Source organism: Bombina bombina, chromosome 4 (assembly GCF_027579735.1).
Source record: "Bombina bombina isolate aBomBom1 chromosome 4, aBomBom1.pri, whole genome shotgun sequence".
NCBI lineage: Eukaryota > Metazoa > Chordata > Amphibia > Anura > Bombinatoridae > Bombina > Bombina bombina.
In genome coordinates this window covers 529,051,853-529,075,614 of record NC_069502.1, presented here as the reverse complement: position 1 = coordinate 529,075,614, position 23,762 = coordinate 529,051,853, and the positions used below count along the sequence as shown (strand labels likewise).

General features: G+C 38.5%; 1 protein-coding gene across 8 annotated transcripts in view; it reads right to left on the bottom strand.

Moving 5' to 3' along the window:
• MYO6 (myosin VI) overlaps nt 1-23,762 on the bottom strand; it is a 635,235-nt gene that overhangs the window by 162,140 nt on the left and 449,333 nt on the right. For all 8 annotated transcript variants that reach the window (XM_053710463.1, XM_053710457.1, XM_053710460.1 and 5 more), the window contains exon 20: nt 22,147-22,240. In XM_053710463.1, the coding sequence (XP_053566438.1) occupies nt 22,147-22,240 (94 nt within the window). The remainder of the gene's footprint in view (nt 1-22,146; nt 22,241-23,762) is intronic.

The window sequence follows — 23,762 nt, the reverse complement described above, 5'->3', positions numbered from 1 at the left end:
ACACACAAGCTGAAACGTCAAGACTGGGCCAAGAAATATCTCAAGACTGATTTTTCTAAGGTTTTATGGACTGATGAAATGAGAGTGAGTCTTGATGGGCCAGATGGATGGGCCCGTGGCTGGATTGGTAAAGGGCAGAGAGCTCCAGTCCGACTTCGACGCCAGCAAGGTGGAGGTGGAGTACTGGTTTGGGCTGGTATCATCAAAGATGAGCTTGTGGGGCCTTTTCGGGTTCAGGATGGAGTCAAGCTCAACTCCCAGTCCTACTGCCAGTTTCTGGAAGACACCTTCTTCAAGCAGTGGTACAGGAAGAAGTCTGTATCCTTCAAGAAAAACATGATTTTCATGCAAGACAATGCTCCATCACACGCGTCCAAGTACTCCACAGTGTGGCTGGCAAGAAAGGGTATAAAAGAAGAAAATCTAATGACATGGCCTCCTTGTTCACCTGATCTGAACCCCATTGAGAACCTGTGGTCCATCATCAAATGTGAGATTTACAAGGAGGGAAAACAGTACACCTCTCTGAACAGTGTCTGGGAGGCTGTGGTTGCTGCTGCATGCAATGTTGATGGTGAACAGATCAAAACACTGACAGAATCCATGGATGGCAGGCTTTTGAGTGTCCTTGCAAAGAAAGGTGGCTATATTGGTCACTGATTTGTTTTTGTTTTGTTTTTGAATGTCAGAAATGTATATTTGTGAATCTTGAGATGTTATATTGGTTTCACTGGTAAAAATAAATAATTGAAATGGGTATATATTTGTTTTTTGTTAAGTTGCCTAATAATTATGCACAGTAATAGTCACCTGCACACACAGATATCCCCCTAAAATAGCTATAACTAAAAACAAACTAAAAACTACTTCCAAAACTATTCAGCTTTGATATTAATGAGTTTTTTGGGTTCATTGAGAACATGGTTGTTGTTCAATAATAAAATTAATCCTCAAAAATACAACTTGCCTAATAATTCTGCACTCCCTGTACTGTAATATATAAAGTTCAAAGTAGACAAGCACTCCAGAAATCCAAATCACATGCCCAGGGTGCAGCAGATGGGCAAATAGAAAGTAATGAAGAGTGCACTCACCAGGAATTTTCAAAGTTTTATTCCAATTATGTGAACGTTTTTTGTATGTCTGAGGAAGGGGCTAATCCCCCGAAAACGTTCACATAATTGGAATAAAACTTTGAAAAGTCCTGGTGAGTGCACTCTTCATTACTTTCTACTGTAATATATATATATATATATATATATATATATATATATATATATATACTAGAGCTAAAGCCCGTTCTTTTTATCTCTCTCTCCCCCTCTCTTTTGAACTCTCTCCCCCCTCTCTTGTGCTCTCTCTCTCCCCCTCTCTTTTGCGCTCTCTCTCCCCTCTCTCTTTTGCTTTCTCTCCCCCTCTCTTTTGCTCTCTCTCCCCCTTTCTTTTGCACTCTCTCCCCCTCTCTTTTGCGTTCTCTCTCTTTTGCGCCCGCTCTCTCCCCCTCTCTTTTGTGCTCTCTCCCCCTCTCTTATGCGCTTTCTCTCTCTCCCCCTCTCTTTTGCGTTCTCTTCCCCCCTCTCTTTTGCGCTCTCTTCCCCCCTCTCTTTTGCGCTCTCCCCCCCTTTCTTTTGCACTCTCTCTCTCCCCCCTCTCTTTTGCTGTCTCTCTCTCCTTTTTTTTCTCTCTCTCTCCATCCCTCTATTTTGTTCTCTCTCCCCCTTCTCTTTTGCTCTGTCTCTCTCCCCTCTCTTTTGCTCGCTCTCTCCATCCCTCTCTTTTGCTCTCTCTCCCCCGTCTATTGCTCTCTCTCCCCCTCTCTTTTGCTCTCTCTCCCCCCTCTCTTTTGCTCTCTATTTTTCCCTTCGTTCTCCCCCCATCTTTTGCTCTCTCTTCCCTCTATTTTGTACTTTTCCCTCTCTTTTGCTCTCTATCCCCCCTCTCTTCTGCACTTTCCCCTTTCTTCTGCTCTTCCCCCTCTCTTTAGCTATTTCCTATCTCTTTTTGTCTCTCCCCCTCTCTTTCTATTTCTCTCCCCTTTCTCTCGCGCAGACCGCGCCCAACCACGCCCCGCCATGTCCACAACCATGCCCGGTCATGCCCATGTTCCCGCCCAACCATGCCCACTTTCGCTGCAAACAGCACAGCATGTCAGGTAAGGCCAGGTGTGTCTCTCCTCGTGCTGTCTCTACTGCGCATGACAGCTTTGGACAAACACACTTGGCCTTTTATATTATAGGATTATTATTATCATTTATTTATAAAGCGCCAGCAGATTATGCTCTTTTGTGCTCTCTCTCTCCACCTCTCTTTTGTGCTCTCTCTCTCCATCTCTCTTTTGCGCTCTCTTCCCCACTCTCTTTTGCGCTCTCCCCCCCTCTCTTTTGCGCTCTCTCTCTCCCCCCTCTGTTTTGCTCTGTCTCTTTCTCCTTTTTTTGCTCTCTCTCTCCATCCCTCTCTTTTGTTCTCTCTTCCCCCCTCTCTTTTGCTCTGTCTCTCTCCCCCCTCTTTTGCTCTCTCTCTCAATCCCTCTCTTTTGCTCTCTCTCTCCCTGTCTATTGCTCTCTCTCCCCCCTCTCTTTTGCTCTCTCTCCCCCCTCTCTTTTTTCTCTCTCTCTTCCCTCTATTTTGTACTTTCCCCTCTCTTTTGCTCTTTCTCCTTTCTTTTGCTCTCTCTCCCCCCTCTCTTCTGCACTTTCTCCTTTCTTCTGCTCTCCCCCCTCTCTTTAGCTATTTCCTATCTCTTTTTGTCTCTCCCCCTCTCTTTCGATTTCTCTCCCCTTTCTCTTGCGCCGACCACGCCCGACCACGCCCCGCCATGTCCCCAACCATGCCCGGTCATGCCCATGCTCCTGCCCGACCACGCTCACTTTCGCCGCAAACAGCACAGCATGTCAGGTAAGGCCAGTTGTGTCTGTCCTCGTGCTCTCTCTACTGCGCATCACAGCTTCGGACAAACACACTTGGCCTTTTATATTATAGGATTATTATTATTATCATTTATTTATAAAGCGCCAGCAGATTATGCAGCGCTATACAAAGAATAGAAAACATTACAGGGATACAGTAATACATAAACAAGTACAGTACTGGGGTACATTACAGCACAAACAGTAGTAGTTCACTTTAAACACGAAGTGCCTACAGGTAGAAAGGCTCTCAAGCTTACAATCTAAAGGAGAGGGAATGGACACAGAAGGTAAAGGAGAAGGGAAACATGTCTGATATCAGGCAGAACTGAGAGCGAGTGATGACATGGGGGGGGGAGTGTGTGGTGACTGAGCCAGTGAGGTTTGGAAAAGTGTAAAAGAATGTGGTAAAATGCTTTCACCTTTGAGAGCCCACTATAGAGAAAAAAAACAGAATTTATGCTTACCTGATAAATTACTTTCTCCAACGGTGTGTCCGGTCCACGGCGTCATGCATTACTTGTGAGATATTCTCCTCCCCCACAGGGAAAGGCAAGGAGAGCACACAGCAAGAGCTGTCCATATAGCTCCCCCTCTGGCTCCGCCCCCCAGTCATTTGACCGACGGTTAGGAGAAAAATTAGAAACTATAGGGTGCCGTGGTGACTGTAGTGTATAAAGAAAAAGAAAAAATTTTCAAACCTGATTAAAAAACCAGGGTGGGCCGTGGACCGGACACACCGTTGGAGAAAGTAATTTATCAGGTAAGCATAAATTCTGTTTTCTCCAACATTGGTGTGTCCGGTCCACGGCGTCATCCATTACTTGTGGGAACCAATACCAAAGCTTTAGGACACGGATGAAGGGAGGGAGCAAATCAGGTTACCTAAACAGAAGGCACCACGGCTTGCAAAACCTTTCTCCCAAAAACAGCCTCCGAAGAAGCAAAAATATCAAATTTGTAAAATTTGGCAAAAGTGTGCAGAGAAGACCAAGTCGCTGCCTTACATATCTGATTAACAGAAGCCTCGTTCTTGAAGGCCCATGTAGAAGCCACAGCCCTAGTGGAGTGAGCTGTGATTCGTTCAGGAGGCTGCCGTCGGGCAGTCTCATAAGCCAATCGGATAATGCTTTTCAGCCAGAAAGAAAGAGAGGTAGCAATAGTTTTTTGTCCTCTCCTCTTACCAGAGTAAACGACAAACAAGGATGAGGTTTGTCTAAAATTCTTTGTTGCTTCTAAATAGAACTTTAAAGCACGGACTACATCTAAATTGTGTAACAAACGTTCCTTCTTTGAAACTGGATTCGGGCACAGAGAAGGAACAACTATTTCCTGGTTAATATTCTTGTTGGAAACAACTTTTGGAAGAAAACCAGGCTTGGTACGCAAAATAACCTTATCTGAATGGAACACCAGATAGGGTGGATCACACTGCAAAGCAGATAATTCAGAAACTCTTCTAGCAGAAGAAATAGCAAGCAAAAACAGAACTTTCCAAGATAGCACTTGATATCTATGGAATGTAAGGGTTCAAACGAAACCCCCTGAAGAACTGAAATAACTAAATTTAGACTCCAAGGAGGAGTCAAGGGTCTGTAAACAGGTTTGATTCTGACCAAAGCCTGTACAAAAGCTTGTACCTCTGGCACAGCTGCCAGTCGTTTGTATAACAAGACAGATAAAGCAGAAATCTGTCCTTTTAGAGAACTCGCTGACAATCCCTTATCCAAACCTTCTTGGAGAAAGGAGAGGATCTTAGGAATTTTAATCTTACTCCAGGAGAATCCCTTGGATTCACACCAACAGATATATATTTTCCATATTTTATGGTAAATCTTTCTAGACACAGGTTTTCTGGCTTGGACCAGAGTATCTATCACTGAATCTGAAAACCCACGCTTGGAAAAAATCAAACGTTCAATTTCCAAGCAGTCAGCTGCAGAGAAATTAGATTTGGATGTTCGAATGGACCTTGTACTAGAAGATCCTGTCTCAAAGGTAGCTTCCATGGTGGAGCCGATGACATATTCACCAGGTCTGCATACCAAGTCCTGCGCGGCCACGCAGGAGCTATCAGAATCACCGAGGCCTTCTCCTGTTTGATCCTGGCTACAAGCCTGGGAAGGAGAGGGAACGGTGGAAACGCATAAGCTAGGTTGAACGACCAAGGCGCCACTAATGCATCCACTAGAGTGGCCTTGGGATCCCTGGATCTGGACCCGTAGCAAGGAACCTTGAAGTTCTGACGAGACGCCATCAGATCCAAGTCTGGAATGCCCCATAATTGAGTCAACTGGGCAAACACCTCCGGGTGGAGTTCCCACTCCCCCGGATAGAAAATCTGACGACTCAGATAATCCGCCTCCCAGTTGTCTACTCCTGGGATGTGGATTGCAGATAGGTGGCAGGAGTGATCCTCCGCCCATTTGATGATCTTGGATACCTCTCTCATCACCAAGGAACTCCTTGTTCCTCCCTGATGGTTGATGTAAGCTACAGTCGTCATGTTATCTGACTGGAATCTTATGTATCCGGCCTTCGCTAGATGAGGTCAAGCCCGGAGAGCATTGAATATCGCTCTCAGTTCCAGGATGTTGATCGGGAGAAGAGACTCTTCCCGAGACCATAAACCCTGAGTTTTCAGGGAATCCCAGACCGCACCCCACCCTGATAGACTGGCGTCGGTCGTGACAATGACACACTTTGGTCTGCAGAAACTCATTCCCTGAGACAGGTGATCCTGTCAACTGGAGCATGCACAGTTGTAATGGTCTTAGATGAATTCGAGCAAAAGGAACTATGTCCATTGCTGCAACCATCAACCCTACTACTTCCATGCACTGAGCTATGGAAGGCTGAGAATAGAGAGAAGAACTTGACAAGCGTTTAGAAGCTTTGACTTTCTGACTTCTGTCAGGAAGATCTTCATTTCAAAAGAATCTATTATTGTTCCCAAAAAGGGAACTCTTGTCGACGGAGACAGGGAACTCTTTTCTACGTTCACCTTCCACCCGTGAGATCTGAGAAAGGCTAGAACAATGTCTGTATGAGCCTTTGCCTTGGAAAGAGACAACGCTTGAATTAGAATGTCGTCCAGATAAGGTGCCAATGCAATGCCCCTTGGTCTTAGAACCGCTAGAAGGGACCCGAGCACCTTTGTGAAAATTCTGGGAGCAGTGGCTAGTCCGAATGGGAGAGCCACGAACTGATAATGTTTGTCCGAAAGGCGAACCTTAGGAACTGATGATGATCTTTGTGGATAGGAATATGTAGATACGTATCCTTTAAATCCACGGTAGTCATATATTGACCCTCCTGGATTGTAGGTAAAATTGTTCGAATGGTTTCCATTTTGAACGATGGAACTCTGAGAAATTTGTTTAGAATTTTTAAATCCAGAATTGGTCTGAAAGTTCCCTCTTCTTTGGGAACTACAAACAGATTTGAGTAAAAACCCCTGACCTTGTTCCACAGTTGGAACTGGGTGTATCACTCCCATCTTTACCAGGTCTTCTACACAATGTAAGAATGCCTGTCTACTTATTTGGTTTGAAGATAAGTGAGAAATGTGGAACCTTCCCCTTGGGGGTAGTTCCTTGAATTCTAGAAGATAACCCTGAGAGACTATTTCTAGTGTCCAGGGATCCTGGACATCTCTTGCCCAAGCCTGAGCAAAGAGAGAGAGTCTGTCCCCTACTAGATCCGGTCCCGGATCGGGAGCTACCCCTTCATGCTTTCTTGGTAGCAGCAGCAGGCTTCTTGGCCTGTTTACCGTTATTCCAGCCTTGTATTGGTTTCCAAGCTGGTTTAGCCTGGGAAGCGTTACCCTCTTGTCTAGAGGCTGCAGAGTTAGAAGCCGGTCCGTTCCTGAAATTGCGAATGGAACGAAAATTGGACTTATTCTTAGCCTTGAAAGGCCTATCCTGTGGGAGGGCATGGCCCTTTCCCCCAGTGATGTCTGAAATAATTTCTTTCAATTCTGGCCCAAAAAGGGTCTTACCTTTGAAAGGGATATTAAGCAATTTTGTCTTGGAAGATACATCCGCCGACCAAGACTGTAGCCAGAGCGCTCTGCGCGCCACAATTGCAAACCCTGAATTTTTCGCTGCTAATCTCGCTAACTGCAAAGCGGCATCTAAAATAAAGGAATTAGCTACCTTAAGTGCGTGAATTCTGTCCATGACTTCCTCATACGGAGTCTCCCTACTGAGCGACTTTTCCAGTTCCTCGAACCAGAACCACGCCGCTGTAGTGACAGGAATAATGCACGAAATTGGTTGAAGGAGGTAACCTTGCTGTACAAAAATCTTTTTAAGCAAACCCTCCAATTTTTTATCCATAGGATCTTTGAAAGCACAATTGTCCTCAATGGGAATGGTCGTGCGTTTGGCTAGTGTAGAAACCGCCCCCTCGACCTTAGGGACTGTTTGCCATATGTCCTTCCTGGGGTCGACCATAGGGAACAATTTCTTAAATATAGGAGGAGGGACAAAAGGTATGCCTGGCTTCTCCCACTCCGTATTCACTATGTCCGCCACCCGTTTAGGTATCGGAAAGGCATCAGGGTGCACCGGGACCTCTAGGAACTTGTCCATCTTGCACAAGTTTTCTGGGATGACCAGATTGTCACAATCATCCAGAGTAGATAGCACCTCCTTAAGTAATGCGCGGAGATGCTCTGATTTAAATTTAAATGTCACAACATCAGGTTCTGCCTGCTGAGAAATTCTTCCTGTATCAGAAATTTCTCCATCTGAGAAACCCTCCCTCACTGCCACTTCAGACTGGTGTGAGGGTATGACAGAAAAATTATCATCAGCACCCTCCTGCTCTACAGTGTTTAAAACAGAGCAATCGCGCTTTCTCTGAAATGCTGGCATTTTGGATAAAATATTAGCTATGGAGTTATCCATTACTGCCGTCAATTGTTGCATAGTAACAAGCATTGGCGCGCTAGAAGTACTAGGGGTCGCCTGCGCGGGCATAACTGGTATAGACACAGAAGGAGAAGATGTAGAACTATCTCTACTTCCTTCATCTGAGGAATCATCCTGGGCAACCTTACTATTTATGACAATACTGTCCTTACTGTGTTTGGACGCTATGGCACAATTATCACCTATATTTGAAGGGGGAACCACATTGACTTCCATACATACAGAACATGATCTATCAGAAGGTACAGACATGTTAAACAGGCTTAAACTGGTTAATAAAGTAAAAAAACCGTTTTAAAACAAAACCGTTACTGTCTCTTTAAATGTTAAACAGGGCACACTTTATTACTGAATATGTGAAAAACTATGAAGGAATTATCCACCACAGTGTCTTAATGCATTCAAAGTATTGCACCCCAAGTTTCAAGCTGTTAACCCTTAAAATGTGGAAACCGGAGCCGTCCCAGCCACAGCCTTTGTTGTGACTTCAACTATCCCAGGGGTGTATTTCAAGCCTTCTAGGAACTTTTTCAGTGGACACCAGACCCTCTCACATGCATCTGCATGCACTGTACTTAAAAGAAACTGTGCAATAATGGCGCGAAAATGAGGCTCTGCCTAATACAGTGAAAGGCCCTTTCTGACTGGGAAGGTGTCTAAACTAGTGCCTGGTGATAAAAAACGTTCCCCAAACAATAAAAGTGTGAAATCCACTTCAAACTTTAAATAAAAACTTAAATAAACAATCGATTTAGCCCTTAAGAGTGTCCACCAGTTAATAGCCCATAATAAGCCCTTTATTCTTTCTAAGTCTAAGAAAATGGCTTAACGATCCCCATGAGGGAAAAATGACAGCCTTCCAGCATTACACAGTCTTGTTAGAAAATGGCTAGTCATACCTTGAGCAGAAAAGTCTGCAAACTGTTCCCCCCAACTGAAGTTCTCTCATCTCAACAGTCCTGTGTGGGAACTGCAATCGATTTTAGTTACTGCTGCTAAAATCATACCATCACGGACACTCAGGATAAGACTTTTATTTGGACTTTTTATTTGGACTTTTTGGACTCTTATTTCTGTATTGGTGTTAATCATACTAGGAACCTTTGGGATTCATATCCACTATTTTCTACAAACATATTTATATATAGGATTGCTACTATCAGACCTACTACCAAGACACTCTGTATTTATATATGCTCTATATGTGTTTTTATATGTGATTTTAACTTTTTTATTTTTTGTTATACATGGATCCATGATTTTTATTGTACCTCAATCTATTTTGTCTGCTATGTATTAAAGTATTTATTTTATACCGTCAAGTAGTCTAGGAAATTTAATAGTTTTCCACCTCATTACCTCAGCCTATCGTGGCGCTCGCTTCATTACTTCTAGTAACTCAAATAACCACTCCTTACAACCAAGGTATGCAGAATACCATCTCTGAACTATGAACTGCGTGATGCTATCATGTCAATACTGACCAAAATATCTGAGGAATGTTTCCAACACCTTGTTGAATCTATGCCTCGAAGAATTAAGGCAGTTCTGAAGGCAAAAGGGGGTCCATCCGGTACTAGCAAGGTGTACCTAATAAAGTGGCCGGTGAGTGTGTGTATATATATATATATATATATATATATATATATATACACATATATATATTCACACATACAGTGGGGCAAAAAAGTATTTAGTCAGCCACCAATTGTGCAAGTTCTCCCACTTAAGAAGATGAGAGAGGCCAGTAATTTTCATCATAGGTATACCTCAACTATGAGAGACAAAATGTGGAAACAAATCCAGACAATCACATTGTCTGATTTGGAAAGAATTTATTTGCACATTATGGTGGAAATTAGTATTTGGTCACCTACAAACAAGCAAGATTTCTGGCTCTCGCAGACCTGTATCTTCTTATTTAAGAGGCTCCTCTGTCTTCCACTCATTACCTGTATTAATGGCACCTGTTTGTAGACCTGCACCAGGCTGGGAAGACTGAATCTGCAATATTCAAGCAGCTTGGTGGGAAGAAATCAACTGTGGGAGCAATAATTAGAAAATGGAATTCATACAAGACCACTGATAATCTCCCTCGATCTGGGGCTCCACGCAAGATCTCACCCGTGGGGTCAAAATTATCACAAGAACAGTGAGCAAACATCCCAGAACCACACGGAGGGACCTAGTGAATGACCTGCAGAGAGCTGGGACCAATGTAACAAAGGCTACCATCAGTAACACACTACGCCGCCAGGGACTCAGATCCTGCAGTGCCAGACGTGTCCCCCTGCTAAAGCCAGTACATGTCCGGGCCCATCTGAAGTATGCTAGAGAGCATTTGGATGATCCAGAAACAGATTGGAAGAATGTCATATGGTCAGATGAAACCAAAGTAGAACTGTTTGGTAGAAACACAACTCGTTGTGTTTGGAGGAGAGAGAATGCTGAGTTGCAACCAAAGAACACCATACCTACTGTGAAGCATGGGGGTGGCAACATCATGCTTTGGGGCTGTTTCTCTGCAAAGGGAACAAGACGACTGATCCGTGTACATGAAAGAATGAATGGGGTCAGGTATTGTGAGATTTTGAGTGCAAACCTACTTCCATCAGCAAGGGCATTGAAGATGAAACGTGGCTGGGTCTTTCAGCATGACAATGATCCCAAAAACACCGCCCGGGCAATGAAGGAATGGCTTCGTAAGAAGCATTTCAAGGTCCTGGAGTGGCCTAGCCAGTCTCCAGATCTCAACCCCATAGAAAACCTTTGGAGGGAGTTGAAAGTCTGTGTTGCCCAGCGACAGCCCCAAAACATCACTGCTCTAGAGGAGATCTGCATGCAGGAATGGGCCAACATACCAGCAACAGTGTGTGACAACCTTGTGAAGACTTACAGAAAACATTTGACCTCTGTCACTGCCAACAAAGGATATATAACAAAGTATTGAGATGAACTTTTGATATTGACCAAATATTTATTTTCCACCATAATTTGAAAATAAATTCTTTCCAAATCAGACAATGTGATTTTCTGGATTTGTTTCCACATTTTGTCTCTCATAGTTGAGGTATACCTATGATGAAAATTACAGGCCTCTCTCATCTTCTTACGTGGGAGAACTTTCACAATTGGTGGCTGACTAAATACTTTTTAGCCCCACTGTACATACACATATTTAGACATGTATATTTATGTATATTTACAATATAGCCCTTTACAGTGAAACACCATGTCATATATTATATACCTTTTAAACCTTGAAACTTGTTTTTAATATTTATATTTTTTTTATCAGATAGTGTTTATATGGGTGTAACTGCTGTGGCTATTATAAGCATTTGAAAAAAATGGCGGAAAAAAAATAATAATAATACAAGCAATAACAAATAATAATATAGCTGCAAGCAGCAATAGAGGTGACCAAGCGCATTGTCTTTGCAATGGCAAACAAGCTGATAAGTCACCATATATAGCTATACAGCAAATTTCACAGCTTTAACATAAGTGGTTGCAAAGAAAACACGTAAACGCGTAAACCAATATGGCTGCCATAGCTTGTGACCAATTCCTTCAACATAAACAACTGTGACTCTAGGTTACTCTAGGTTACAATATAAGGTTACACAGCAAGTTTCACAGTCTTAACATAAGCGTTTGCAGAGAAAATAGATTTTTGAAATGTTCGCGTAAAACAAACTGGCTACCAGATCATATGATATACAGCCTCCATATTATGCACAATAGCTCTCACCATATATGTCAATAAACATGGTAAAAAAAAGCATTTTTGTGAAACAGTTTTTGTTTTATTATTATTTAAAAAATATTGTTAAGCATGTTTGAACAATTAAAAATGGCTGCCAAACAACATGACCTATCAACTTCTCTTGAACAAATCTGAAGGATAGTCATAAGATAACTCTATAAACAAAATTTTAAGTCTGTCCCATAAGTGGTTTCGGAGAATAAGATTTTTGTAGCTTTTAAAAACAGCAAATTCAAAACAAAATGGCCGCCAAGCTATGCAATGTATGGCTTTCAAATTTCACATACTAATGCTCACTATAGACCTCTACAATTTGCAGACGTTTCATGAAAACTTGCAAATGTTTTATTTCACGAAGGCAACAGCGCAGTGCAAATTTTTTACTGCAATATTGCCTTTAGGGGTCATGACTATGTGTAATCATGTGTCTACTACACTGTAATATTGTTAAATAGTGTAAACATAATGCATAAAGTTTAAATTTATGCAATTAAACAACGATAAGAAGGCAAATGTCTCACATCAGCCATGTTGATTATGGAAAATTCGTAGTTTGAACAATCTTGGTAGATGACCTTGGAAAGAGCACGTCCAAAATTGTGCTTCATTGCACTTAGCGGTTTCACAGAGGAAGATGTTTAAAGATTTTCACACATTTCAAAATGGCAGCTAGATCATGTGATTAAATCACTTCTCTTGAACAAACTTTATTCTAGGTCCGTACAGTCTACACACAGCAAGTTTCACAACTGTAACATAAGCGGTTCTGGAGAAGAAGATTTTCAAGCGTTTGACAAAATTTGTCGCAAAAAGCAATATGGCTGCTAAGTCACATGACCTATGAGATTTATGTTGCATAGGATTATGCACAGCATAGATATCTAGCACTGTGCCAAGTTTAATGAGTTATGCTGTTGTTATTATCAGCATTTGAATAAAACAGCGGAAAAATAATAAATTAAAATAATAATAATAATCTGAGCAACAACAATAGGTGTCCAGCACTATAGTGCTTGGCCACCTAATTAAAGGACCAGTAAATACAGTATATTTGCATAAACAAAAAAAAATGCATGATAAAAAGACAATAGCACTTAGTCTGAACTTTAAATGAGTAGTCAAAGTTATGTCTATTTCCACTTCCCCTGTATCATGTGACAGCCATCAGCCAATAACAAATGCATATACGTATATTCTGTGAATTATTGCACATGCTCAGTAGGAGCTGGTGACTCTAAAAGTGTAATTGTATACAAAACTGTGCACATTTGTTAGTGGAAGTAAATTGGAATGTTGTTTAAAATTAAATGTACTGTTTGAATCATGAAAGTTTAATTTTGACTGGAATGTCCCTTTAAATAACCAGTCAGTTATCAGATTGCAGTTAATGGCCAAGTGGCTTTGCCTTTAACAGGTATATAGAAGCACAAAAACTAGCCCAAAGCTCTGCCAGTGTAATGGTATACAGCCTCCAAGTAAATCTCTCATTCAGCAGATGGGCAGAATAGGGCTCAGTACAAAACTAAAGAAAATATATTTCCCCTCCCCCAACAATATTATCATATCACCTACCCTAGGCAGTAATATCAAAATTCATACTAAGCTGTTCCAAGCTGACAATATTTTCAAGCCAACACATGGTTTCTATGAAATATAATTTTAATAAAAAGTTTAGTGCTTGGGGCAGAGTCCCCAACCACTTCAATGTTACTGCGATTATCACTTTTGTGTTACTGCTTGACTTGCACAATTTTGAAGCAAAATCCTATGTCTGTTGTCATAGCACAATTCTGCATTCCTTTGTTTTAGCTTTTGTTGTTTGCAATATGCTTTATCTGCCTTGTTCCCCATAAATATATACTAATAGTGACATTTAATCAAGGGCAAATGCAGAGATTTTATTGTATTTACATCTAAAATGCTTGTTTTGTCCTAACTCATAATCGCTGCATATTTTGTTTTATAATGTGTTTAAGAAAGACCTAACAACAAGGGTTAAAATTAAAAGGCACACGAAACACACTTTTTTTCTTTCATGATTTTGAAAGAGCATGCAATTTTAAACATATTTTTAATTTACTTCTATTATCTAATATTCTCTTGATATCCTTTGCTGAAATGCATATATAGATAGGCTCAGTAGCTGCTGATTGGTGGCTGCACATAGATGCCTCGTGTGATTGGCTCACCCATGTGCATTGTTATTTCTTCAACGATATCTAAAGAATGATTCAGATAGCACATGCAATTTTAAACTTTTCAATTTAATTGTATTATGAAATTTGTTTTGTTCAAGAGTAGATTCAAGAGCAGCAATGCACTATTGGGAGCTAGCTGTTGATTGGTAGCTACATACATATGCCTCTTATCATTGGCTTGCCAGATAGGCTCAGCTAGCTTCCAATAATGCATGGCTGCTCCTCAGACTACTCTTTTAAATATGCTATCAAGAGAAAAAAATAAAACATCTAATGAAGTAAATTGGAAAACAAAAATGTTGTTTGTTTGTTTAAAGGGATACTGAATCCAAATTATTTCTTTCATGATTCAGATAGAGAATACAATTTTAAACAAGAAAATGTAGGCATCTAAGCTAAGGAGTCAGACAATTTTTGGTTCAGACCCTGGACAGCACTTTTTTATTAGTCGCTGAATTTATCCACCAATCAGCAAGAACAACCCAGGTTGTTCACCAAAAATGGTCCGTCTTCTAAACTTCCTTTTTTGCTTTTCAAATATAGACACCAAGATAATGAAGAAAAATTGATAATAGGAGTAAATTAGAAAGTTGCTTAAAGGGCCACTGTAAGTAAATATTTTCTATGCCTGTTACTAACTAACTACCCCAAATACGCTTTTTATCAATAGCATTTCATTAACATATCTCTACCGTATATCAGAAATCTTGTCTGCAAATTTAATTGTTTTCCAAACCCACTCCGTGGGTATCCTTTGCTCTGTACCAATCCGTTTACAATACCTAGGTTTCAAAATGGCGCTTTTAAGACAAAGTTATTGGTTTAAGTATTTTGAACATGCAGTGCTGAAAATAGTGGGCAGGATAATGTGACATCATCAGCGAATAAAATATATAACTTTTAGAACGTTATTAAAATTTGTTTTGGAAAAAATATAGGTCAGTAGGTTTTAATTAATGTTTATTAACTTTAATATGTTAGTTGTTTAGCTTAAAAATTATAACAGAAAGTAATCCTTTAAAATTGCATGCTCTATCTGAATCATTCACAAAATAATTTTTTGGGTTCAGTGTCCCTTTAAGTACACGTCCTAACTGAGTCACCTTTCATTTTGGCTTTACTGTCCCTTTAAGGAACATTTTCTCAATCCTACAGATGTAACACATCACAATACAAGCAGCTGCCTGAGCTCCAGCTAAGGATGGTAGCCAGGTGAGAATTATTCAGCACTGGACAGCAGCTCCTTAATATGCAGTTTACAGCACCTTGGACAGCTCAATAACAAGAACACAAAATCTTAAAATATAATAATAATTATAACAATCTATAAACCAGAATGAATGAGCATGATCACACTAACAAATGAATAGCCTTGCTAAGTTTAAAATGTGAAATCTACCAAGATTACTTTGCTATGAAACTTTAATTCAAATGCAGGTGAACAGCGTGGAAATAAATTGCCTTGGGCTCAAGCTTTATTTCTTTTGATGTCATCCCCTCATCTGCAGCTTAACTAAACTGAAACAAATCCTATAGAGAGAATGTGACAGAGTCAAGATGCAAAGAATATATACAGAATGACTGCAATGCCAAGCACATTTCAGGAGGATTATGCGCCTGCACTTACCAAAGTAAACTTCTTTTGTGTGAATAGCAATATTTTATGCTTTAGCTTACACAGGTAGAGACGCAATTTGGGTCAATAATTAGCTAGAAAAGTGGAAGATAAGGTGCAATATGTGTGGACATAAATTACATTCCTCTCATCCGGATATTTTATTCTTACTTGGAGAAGAAGTGTTTGTATTTATGCAACACGTTTCAGCTCTTTTTTTTAATAATATATATATATATATATACTGTATATATAAAACTGGCTTCTACAACCAGAATCTGAAATTAGGAAACAATAAAACTTCTACTTAAAACACATCTTTTGATGGAAGTTAAAGGGGCAGTCTACACCAGAAATGTTATTGTTTTAAAAGATAATCTTTTCCCTAGTTTTGTATAACCAACACATATTAATATACTTTTTACCTCTGTGATTACCTTGTTTCTAAGCCTCTGCAAACTGCCCCCTTATTTCAGTTAATTTGACAGACTTACATTTTAGCCAATCAGTGCTGACTCCTACGTAAACCCACGTGCGTGAGCACAATGTTATCAATATGACACACTTGAACTAACATCCTCTAGTGGTGAAAAACTGTCAAAATGCATTCATATAAGAGGCGGCCTTTGAGGTCTAAGAAATTAGCATATGAGCCTACCTAGGTTTAGCTTTCAAATAAGAATATTAAGAGAAAAAATACAAAATTGGTGATAAAATTAAATTGGAAGGTTATTTAAAATTACATGCCCTATCTGAATCATGAAAGTTTATTTTGGACTAGACTGTTCCTTTAAGTGACAGAAGGCTCATCTAGTCTGATCAACCTCACATTTAAAATGTAGGCTTAAAAAGACATTAAACAATAAATACATTTTATAAGCATAGCATTGAGACTATTCTCTGCCTCCCTCTAGTCATGGGTGCTACCATGTTGAAATCTAGCTTTCATTGCATTATATGTTCGCACATGTGGAGAAACTCTCCTTCAGAAACCTGTAGTGCAACCTAGGTTCCAAAATGGCGGCAACCATAATTAGAGGGAGACACATGAAATATGGAGTGTTAAATTCTCCTTCAATCAATTCTTTAAATTGCATTACAGGTTTTCAAACATTTTTAATATGTTTACAGCATGTATATCTAGAAAATACTTTTGCAATGTCTCTTCTATAATTTTAACTAGGTTTAATAAACCTTACTGCTGTTTCACAAGAATTGTTAACAGTGAATTTAAGAATATTGAATGCATTGAAAGCACAATAAATTCAGTATATGGCTGAATTCATGAAATAGCAATGCATTTTATTTCTCCCAAAGGTTCCATGATACTTTCAGACTTATCTATTAAACATCTGGATTGCCAACCATAGGTGCAAGTAAGTTTTAGTTTTTACAAAAATGTAGGCAATTAACAAAGCTCTGGGCAAAATTAATTATCTGGTGTAGTCCCATGCTGTAATAAAAAGCCCTGGGCATATACTGCCAATATATATTATTCATCATTTAAAATTGATTTGATCTTTTATTTCTTTTTCTTACACTACATTTGTGCAGTGTCCATTACTTCCTGTCACAGTCCTACAAGGAGGCTTGGGCCTCTGCAGGATGGCCTTTATAGCCTGATGACATAAAACTTCTAGAGTAGTATGAGCTGGTTTAGTATTAAGTAAATACTAAATAAACAGGGAGTCAGATTTTCTCATGCTCACAACAGGCAGAGTGCAACCTTATCTAGCTGGAAACAGCACTGTTTAATATCCCATTAAAAAGTTTAATGTGGTTCAACATCTTTAATAACAGAACATAAGCATTTAAAAATTCTTAGCTATGAATTTTATGCTGCAATATACAAGATACCAGTGAGACCATTTGTTCAATGGTCTGACCTTCATCAATGTCAGGATGATCCAACCTTTTCAAATGGGGTGGGGGGGGGGGAGGCTGTCTTTGTTTTTATACTTACGAGGTTGAAGGACAAATTGTAAAAACATATTGATTGGAACAGAACTATGCACTTTGAGATAAACATAAATAGAACGTTACTTTATCATGATGTAGAACATCACTTGTGCTTTTGTAAGTCACACAAGTAGAGCCGTCTCTTTTAATGGAATATGAATGTTCCTTTAAAGATTCAAATGTTAGCTTTCAATTAAATTAAGTATTTAAAATTAAAATCTAAAATTTGGATATCACATTTGATGGTCGATTCCCATACATCTACATTCAAGTTTATGAGAATCAACATTTGAAAAAGTTTTTTTTTAATTAAAAAAATGGACGTAAAATGATTTGGGGAAGGAAGAAAAAAAACTGGAGGGGCTTTCATTGCATATATTTTACAGAAACTTAAATCTATGGAGACTGTATAGATACAACCTGCTCTACAGGATTCCACAGTCAAAAGTGGTTGCCAATGCCAAATACCTACTAATTAAATAATGGTGCATCTACCTGTGTGTGCGTGCGTGTGTGTGTGTGTGTGTGCGTGTGCGTATTGCTATAGAACAACATTTCATCCATGTATTAACATTTATTTAAACAAACATCTTATTTGCTGCAATTGTTTTTCAATTGCCAAACTCCACCCAACACTTGCCTCATTTGGAGGAGCCAGTCTCTGTGCTTGAGTCTGCAGCTCAAAAGGCTACCTACATTCATACTGTCAGTATAAAGTACATGTAGCAGGGTTAGGTTTGGTAAGTCTGTACTGTTTTTTTTTTTTTTTGGTTTTGATAATTCGAAAAGCCACAATTTTCAGAGCTAAGTTACATGAAAAGGGGGCAAAATAAACAGTGAAAATATTGCAACATTGTTTTATTTCTCCTAACTTAACCTTTTATATTCAAATGTTAAGATGTTTATTGTCCCTTTAAATATTTCCCCAGCATGTTAGCTTTTCTAGAACAGGGGTCGCAACCCATTACAGGATTGCATTACCATGTTTAATGGGTCAGAACCTGGGTGTGTGTATTGTATGAAAGTGCATGTGGTTTGTGTGTTGTATGAGAGTGTGTGGTACGTGCTGTATTAGAGTGTGTGTGGAACATGTGTTGAATGAGTGTGTGTGGTATGTGTGTTGTATGAGAGGGTGTGGTATGTGTGTTGTTTGAGAGTGTGGTATGTATGTTGTATGAAAGTGTGTGTGGTGTGTACGTTGTATGAAAGTGTGTATGGTATATGAGAGTATATGTGTGTTGTATGAGAGCCTGTGTGGTGTGTGTGTTGTATGAGAGCGTGTGTGGTGTGTGTTGCATGAGAGCATGTATGGTGTGTGTGTTGTATGTGAGTATGCTTGGTGTGTGTGTTGTATGAAAGTGTGTTTGGTGTGTGTGTGTTGTTTGAGAGTGTGTGTAGTGTATGAAAGTAAATGTGTGTTGTATGAGAGAGTGTGTGGTGTGTGTTCTATGCGGATGGTGTATATTGTATGAGAGTGGTGTGTGTTGCATGAGAGCATGTATGGTGTGTCTGTGGTTTGTGTGTTGTATGTGAGTATGCTTGGTGTGTGTGTTGTATGAAAGTGTGTTTGGTGTGTGTGTTGTATGAGAGTGTGTGTAGTGTATCAAAGTATATGTGTGTTGTATGAGAGAGTGTGTGGTGTGTGTTCTATGCGGATGGTGTGTATTGTATGAAAGTGGTGTGTTTGTATTGTATGAGAGTGTGTGTGGTGTGTGGGTTATATGAGGATGGTGTGTGTTGTATGAGGATGGTGTGTGTTGTATGACAGTGGTGTGTGTTGTATGAGAGTGTGTGTGGTGTGTGTTGTATGAGAGTGGTGTGTTTCTATTGTATGAGAGTGTGTGTGGTGTGTGTATGTTGTATGAGGATGGTGTGTATTGTATGAGAGAGTGTGTGGTGTGTGTGAGTTGTATACCAGGGGATGTGTGTTGAATGAGAGAGTGTGTGTGGTGTTGTAATTACACACACATTTTAGTCACTTTGCCAAACAATTAAGCTATCTTGTATATTACTCCAGAAATTTTCAGGCCAGGCATAAAAATAGGGTTGTGAAGGTTTGAGGTATCATTGCACTGGGTCTTGTGGAAAAAAGTTGGAAGAATCCTATTCTAGAACAAGGAACTTTGCATAACACATTGTAAACAATACAATGAGATTGACATCTAATTAAAAAATGAAGAAATCCACAAGTAATAAGGACAGATGAAAGATTCATTCATTAAAATGAAAACTATAATTCTCTTAGTTTACATATATTTATTTTTAAATGGTTTTAAATATTGTTTCTCTCTGAGTGTCTGACACTTAAACAAACAAACAGTGGATAAAAGCAGATACAAATTTGTTGGCCTTCTTAATCTGCTTTTTTCAATATGCATTAGAATATATTTGATCGCTGTCACTTTTGCATTCAGGACCGTCTTATTTTTAAACTTGTATGCATATGTAAATGTAATTCCAATATGCTTCAGTAGAAAATGCACATTAAGAAAATCCTTTTGGAAAGTGAAACATAATTTCCTTTTAAAGAATTCAACAAAATTAATACAGTTATTTAACCTTTTCAAAATGCCACAGAGATTAGTTCACTTTAGTCATGTAAACAGATTGTGAAGATGTCACTGCAAATCTCCAGCTGCTAATGCCTCCTGACTGGAAGGAGCGGTTTGTTCAAATCACATTTAACCTTGAAAATCAGAGTATTTTGACAATTGATAATTTGAGAATTTTATTAGCAATAAAGTATGTTGCCGATAGCATTATACGATGCATAATACAGCAAGCAGAGTTACATATTCACTGAAAGTATGACATAAAAAATTATCAAGGTCAATACAAACAAACATATTTTAATAGTATTCTAGTTAGGATTTCACACATGTTAACAAAATCAATCCAAAAGATATATTCTGAACCTGTAAAGAATAAAGATTTTATACTGGAGCGATTTATACCCATTAGGATGAGCAAAGGAATAGGTTATAAAGTATGCCTTAATGTTTTCCAAATAGTCTCTATTATTTATGCTTAGCCATTATACTGCAGACAGAAAGGTATACACTTAACAGAGCCAATGTTACTTTCCCTAAGATCAATAATACAATCCATTTTCAGCCATTTTTTAATGTCACAAGTATTTGTTTCTTTCACCAAATAGGAAACGATTTTGTGTAAGTGGCATTATTTGTCAAAAAATGGTTAAGATTTTGTGTGCTTTATAACTGTGTGTTTATGTGTGAGTATGTCTATGTGTGTATACATGTATGTGTGAGTGTGTGGTCTGAATATGTGTATGTGTGTGTGAGTATGTGTGTATATGAGTATATATGCATGAGTATGTGTATATCAGTGAGAGTATGTTTGTGTGTGCGTTTGTGTATATGTGTTTGCGTGTGTATTTTTGTGTTTGTTTGTGTGTGTATACATACAGATACAAAATCTTTTGTCCAAGCTGCTTTGGACCGGAAAAAGTTTGGATTTTGGAATAGTTTGGATTTCAGAAGATTGATATATTTGCATCTCTAAAATGGGACAACTTGGAGAAGGGATTTGACCAATAGTAGTAACAATATTCCTTATACATGCAATCTAAAAGTAGTTTTATATATTTTTTATTACTTTTGTATACATAGTACCATCAGAAATATAGTACAGTACTGTAATCATTAAGACAATAGTTGTTTTAAATACATTTAGATTAGTATTTGTATTTTAGAGCACAAAAAATAAACCAAAGACACATGCAGAGAAGATTGTGATTTACTGGCAGGGAAGAATGGTCATTTTTTTTATAATTTTATAGTCTGGATTTTGGAATAATTCTGGAATTCCGTATTTGGGAAATTGTATCTGTATATGTGTGTGTACACTTGCATGGGTGTGTATGCATGCTTCATTTTTGTACACAATAAATCAGAAAACAATAAGAAGCTTTTGTTAGTAATAAATACTAGACTTGTATTAGATAGTTAGTCAAAGCCTTTTCAAGTCCACAATATTGCTGTCAGTGTACAAAGCAACTGCAAATACTGTGGTTTAAACCACCAAAACAATTAATGTCACTTTATCTCACTATGTAGTTGTGACATCAACCCCAAACACAAACAATTTAACATTTAAAGGGACATAATACTCATATGCTAAATCACTTGAAACTGATGCAGCATAGCTGTAAAAAGCTGACAGGAAAATATCACCTGAGCATCTCTATGTAAAAAAGGAAGATATTTTACCTCACAATCTCCTCAGCTCAGCAGAGTAAGTTCTGTTTATAAAGTTATACTCAACTGCTCCCAGCTGCAGGTAAAAATAAAAAAAAATGAAGAAATGAACAGCAGCCAATCAGCATCAGCAGTGCTGAGGTCATGAACTCTTACTGTGATCTCATGAGATTTGACTTAACTCTCATGAGATTTCATAGTAAGCTTCCTTTACCTGATTGGTGAAATAATATGAGAGTTCACGAGGCTCATCCCTTCAGATGTCCCAGGACAGACACACTAAAATGCTGCTTAGAAATCCTTTACAATGGGAGGTGGCTACTGAGGAACTTTTGAGGTAAAATATCTTTCTTTTTTACATAGAGATGTTCAGGCGATATTTTCTAATCAGCTTTTTACAGCTATGCTGCATCACTTTCAAGTGTTTAAACATTTGGGTATTATGGCCCTTTAATTTACTTTAGAATGCTGAGTGTGACAAAAACATTAAATAATTTACCCAATATAGCATTTATGGCATAAACATCTAGAATAAACATTACCTGAACACTGAAGCTGAGACAAAATCTGTGCTCCTTCAAACTGATGACTTGTCATTTTTAAATTCGGCTTGATGCAACGGATGAAGCTGGATCCCTGTGGGAAACCCAGTAAATAATTTGTATAAAAACACTAGGACTTATTTTATGGCTGCACCAAGCAGGAAACAAAAAGTAAAACTAGGTCAACACATTTAAAAAAAATGCACAAGCAATATAGCTAACAGGCGCTAAAATGTAAAGTAAAACAAATTACAGACTATGTATTATTCTTAAAATTATTGGATCAGCATTACTCTCTCTAGAATGAAAAGTCACTTAGAGTTCTTTTTATCTCCAACGTTGATAGAGATCTTCAAAATGAATTCAAAAGAAAGATGTGAACTTAAAATGCAAAACAATGGACATAACAAAATAGCTGTCCTTGAAAATATAAGGTGTTTATTGATTACTCTGACATTGCAAAAATGTTACATTGTTGGATATAGATGTCCTTGGAACACATTTGAATGACATTGGGTTTTTCTTTTGTTCTGAATCCTTACAAAATCAAACTTTAAAAGATAAGTCCTTCTTCAAAGATTCTCAAACACACACAAAAGTAAATACTCTTGAGACTGAATAAAAAATATGTAAATTTTGTAATCTCACTGCATTTAAAAGAAGATCGTTTTATGATTAGTCCTAGAAATCAGATTTCACCCACCCCCCAAAAAACCCCCAAAAAACGTTATATAGTTGTAGAATATCACTACGATGGTTTTTTATGCTTCACAAGCTAAGTGATGCCCCAATCCTGGGAAAATGCCAAAGGTACAGATTCAATCCCCAATCTCTGCAACTATAATGTAGTTTTGTTAAAGTTTCAGATTCTATATTGTGCTATAAATTCTAAAGTGCTATATTTCTTTATCCCTCCCTAGTAGTCAAGGTTTAAAAAGTAACCAATTCATCTTTACCTCTTCTTTATCTTTGGATAAAAAATTAATAAAAATGTTTTATTCAACAACAAGTAAATGGTTCTGCACATTCAGGGCTACGAGTGAAGCGATATTTAGCGATCACGCGCTAACTGCACTTGAAGTAAGCATTTTGCGTGCGTCGGTTAGAGCTCGTATTACAAGTTGAACGCAAAAAGTTATTGGTCTGGCACTAATTCGATGCACACAAAAAGCCGAATATCGCACGCACGTTAACGTATTTCCCCAAAGAAGTCAATGGAGCAAATAATGTAGGGAAAAAAAAACTACTAGCGTGCTAACCCGATCTCATATTCTCAGGTGCACTAACCAGACATGAAAATATGAATATTTCAGATTCCAATGTTCTTCACATAGAAGAAAATTTTAATTTTATTGATAAATACATATTTCTACATATATCTGATGGTATTTTGGTACAATATATATCTATACCTATAAATATATATATAGATGATTATATATAGGTATAGATATATACAGATATTTATAGGAATATCTATTTATAAATAAAAAGAACATATTCTGCTATGTGCAGAACATTGGAATGTGAAGTATTTACAGTAAATACATAGGTAAAAACAGAATTTATGTTTACCTGATAAATTACTTTCTCCAACGGTGTGTCCGGTCCACGGC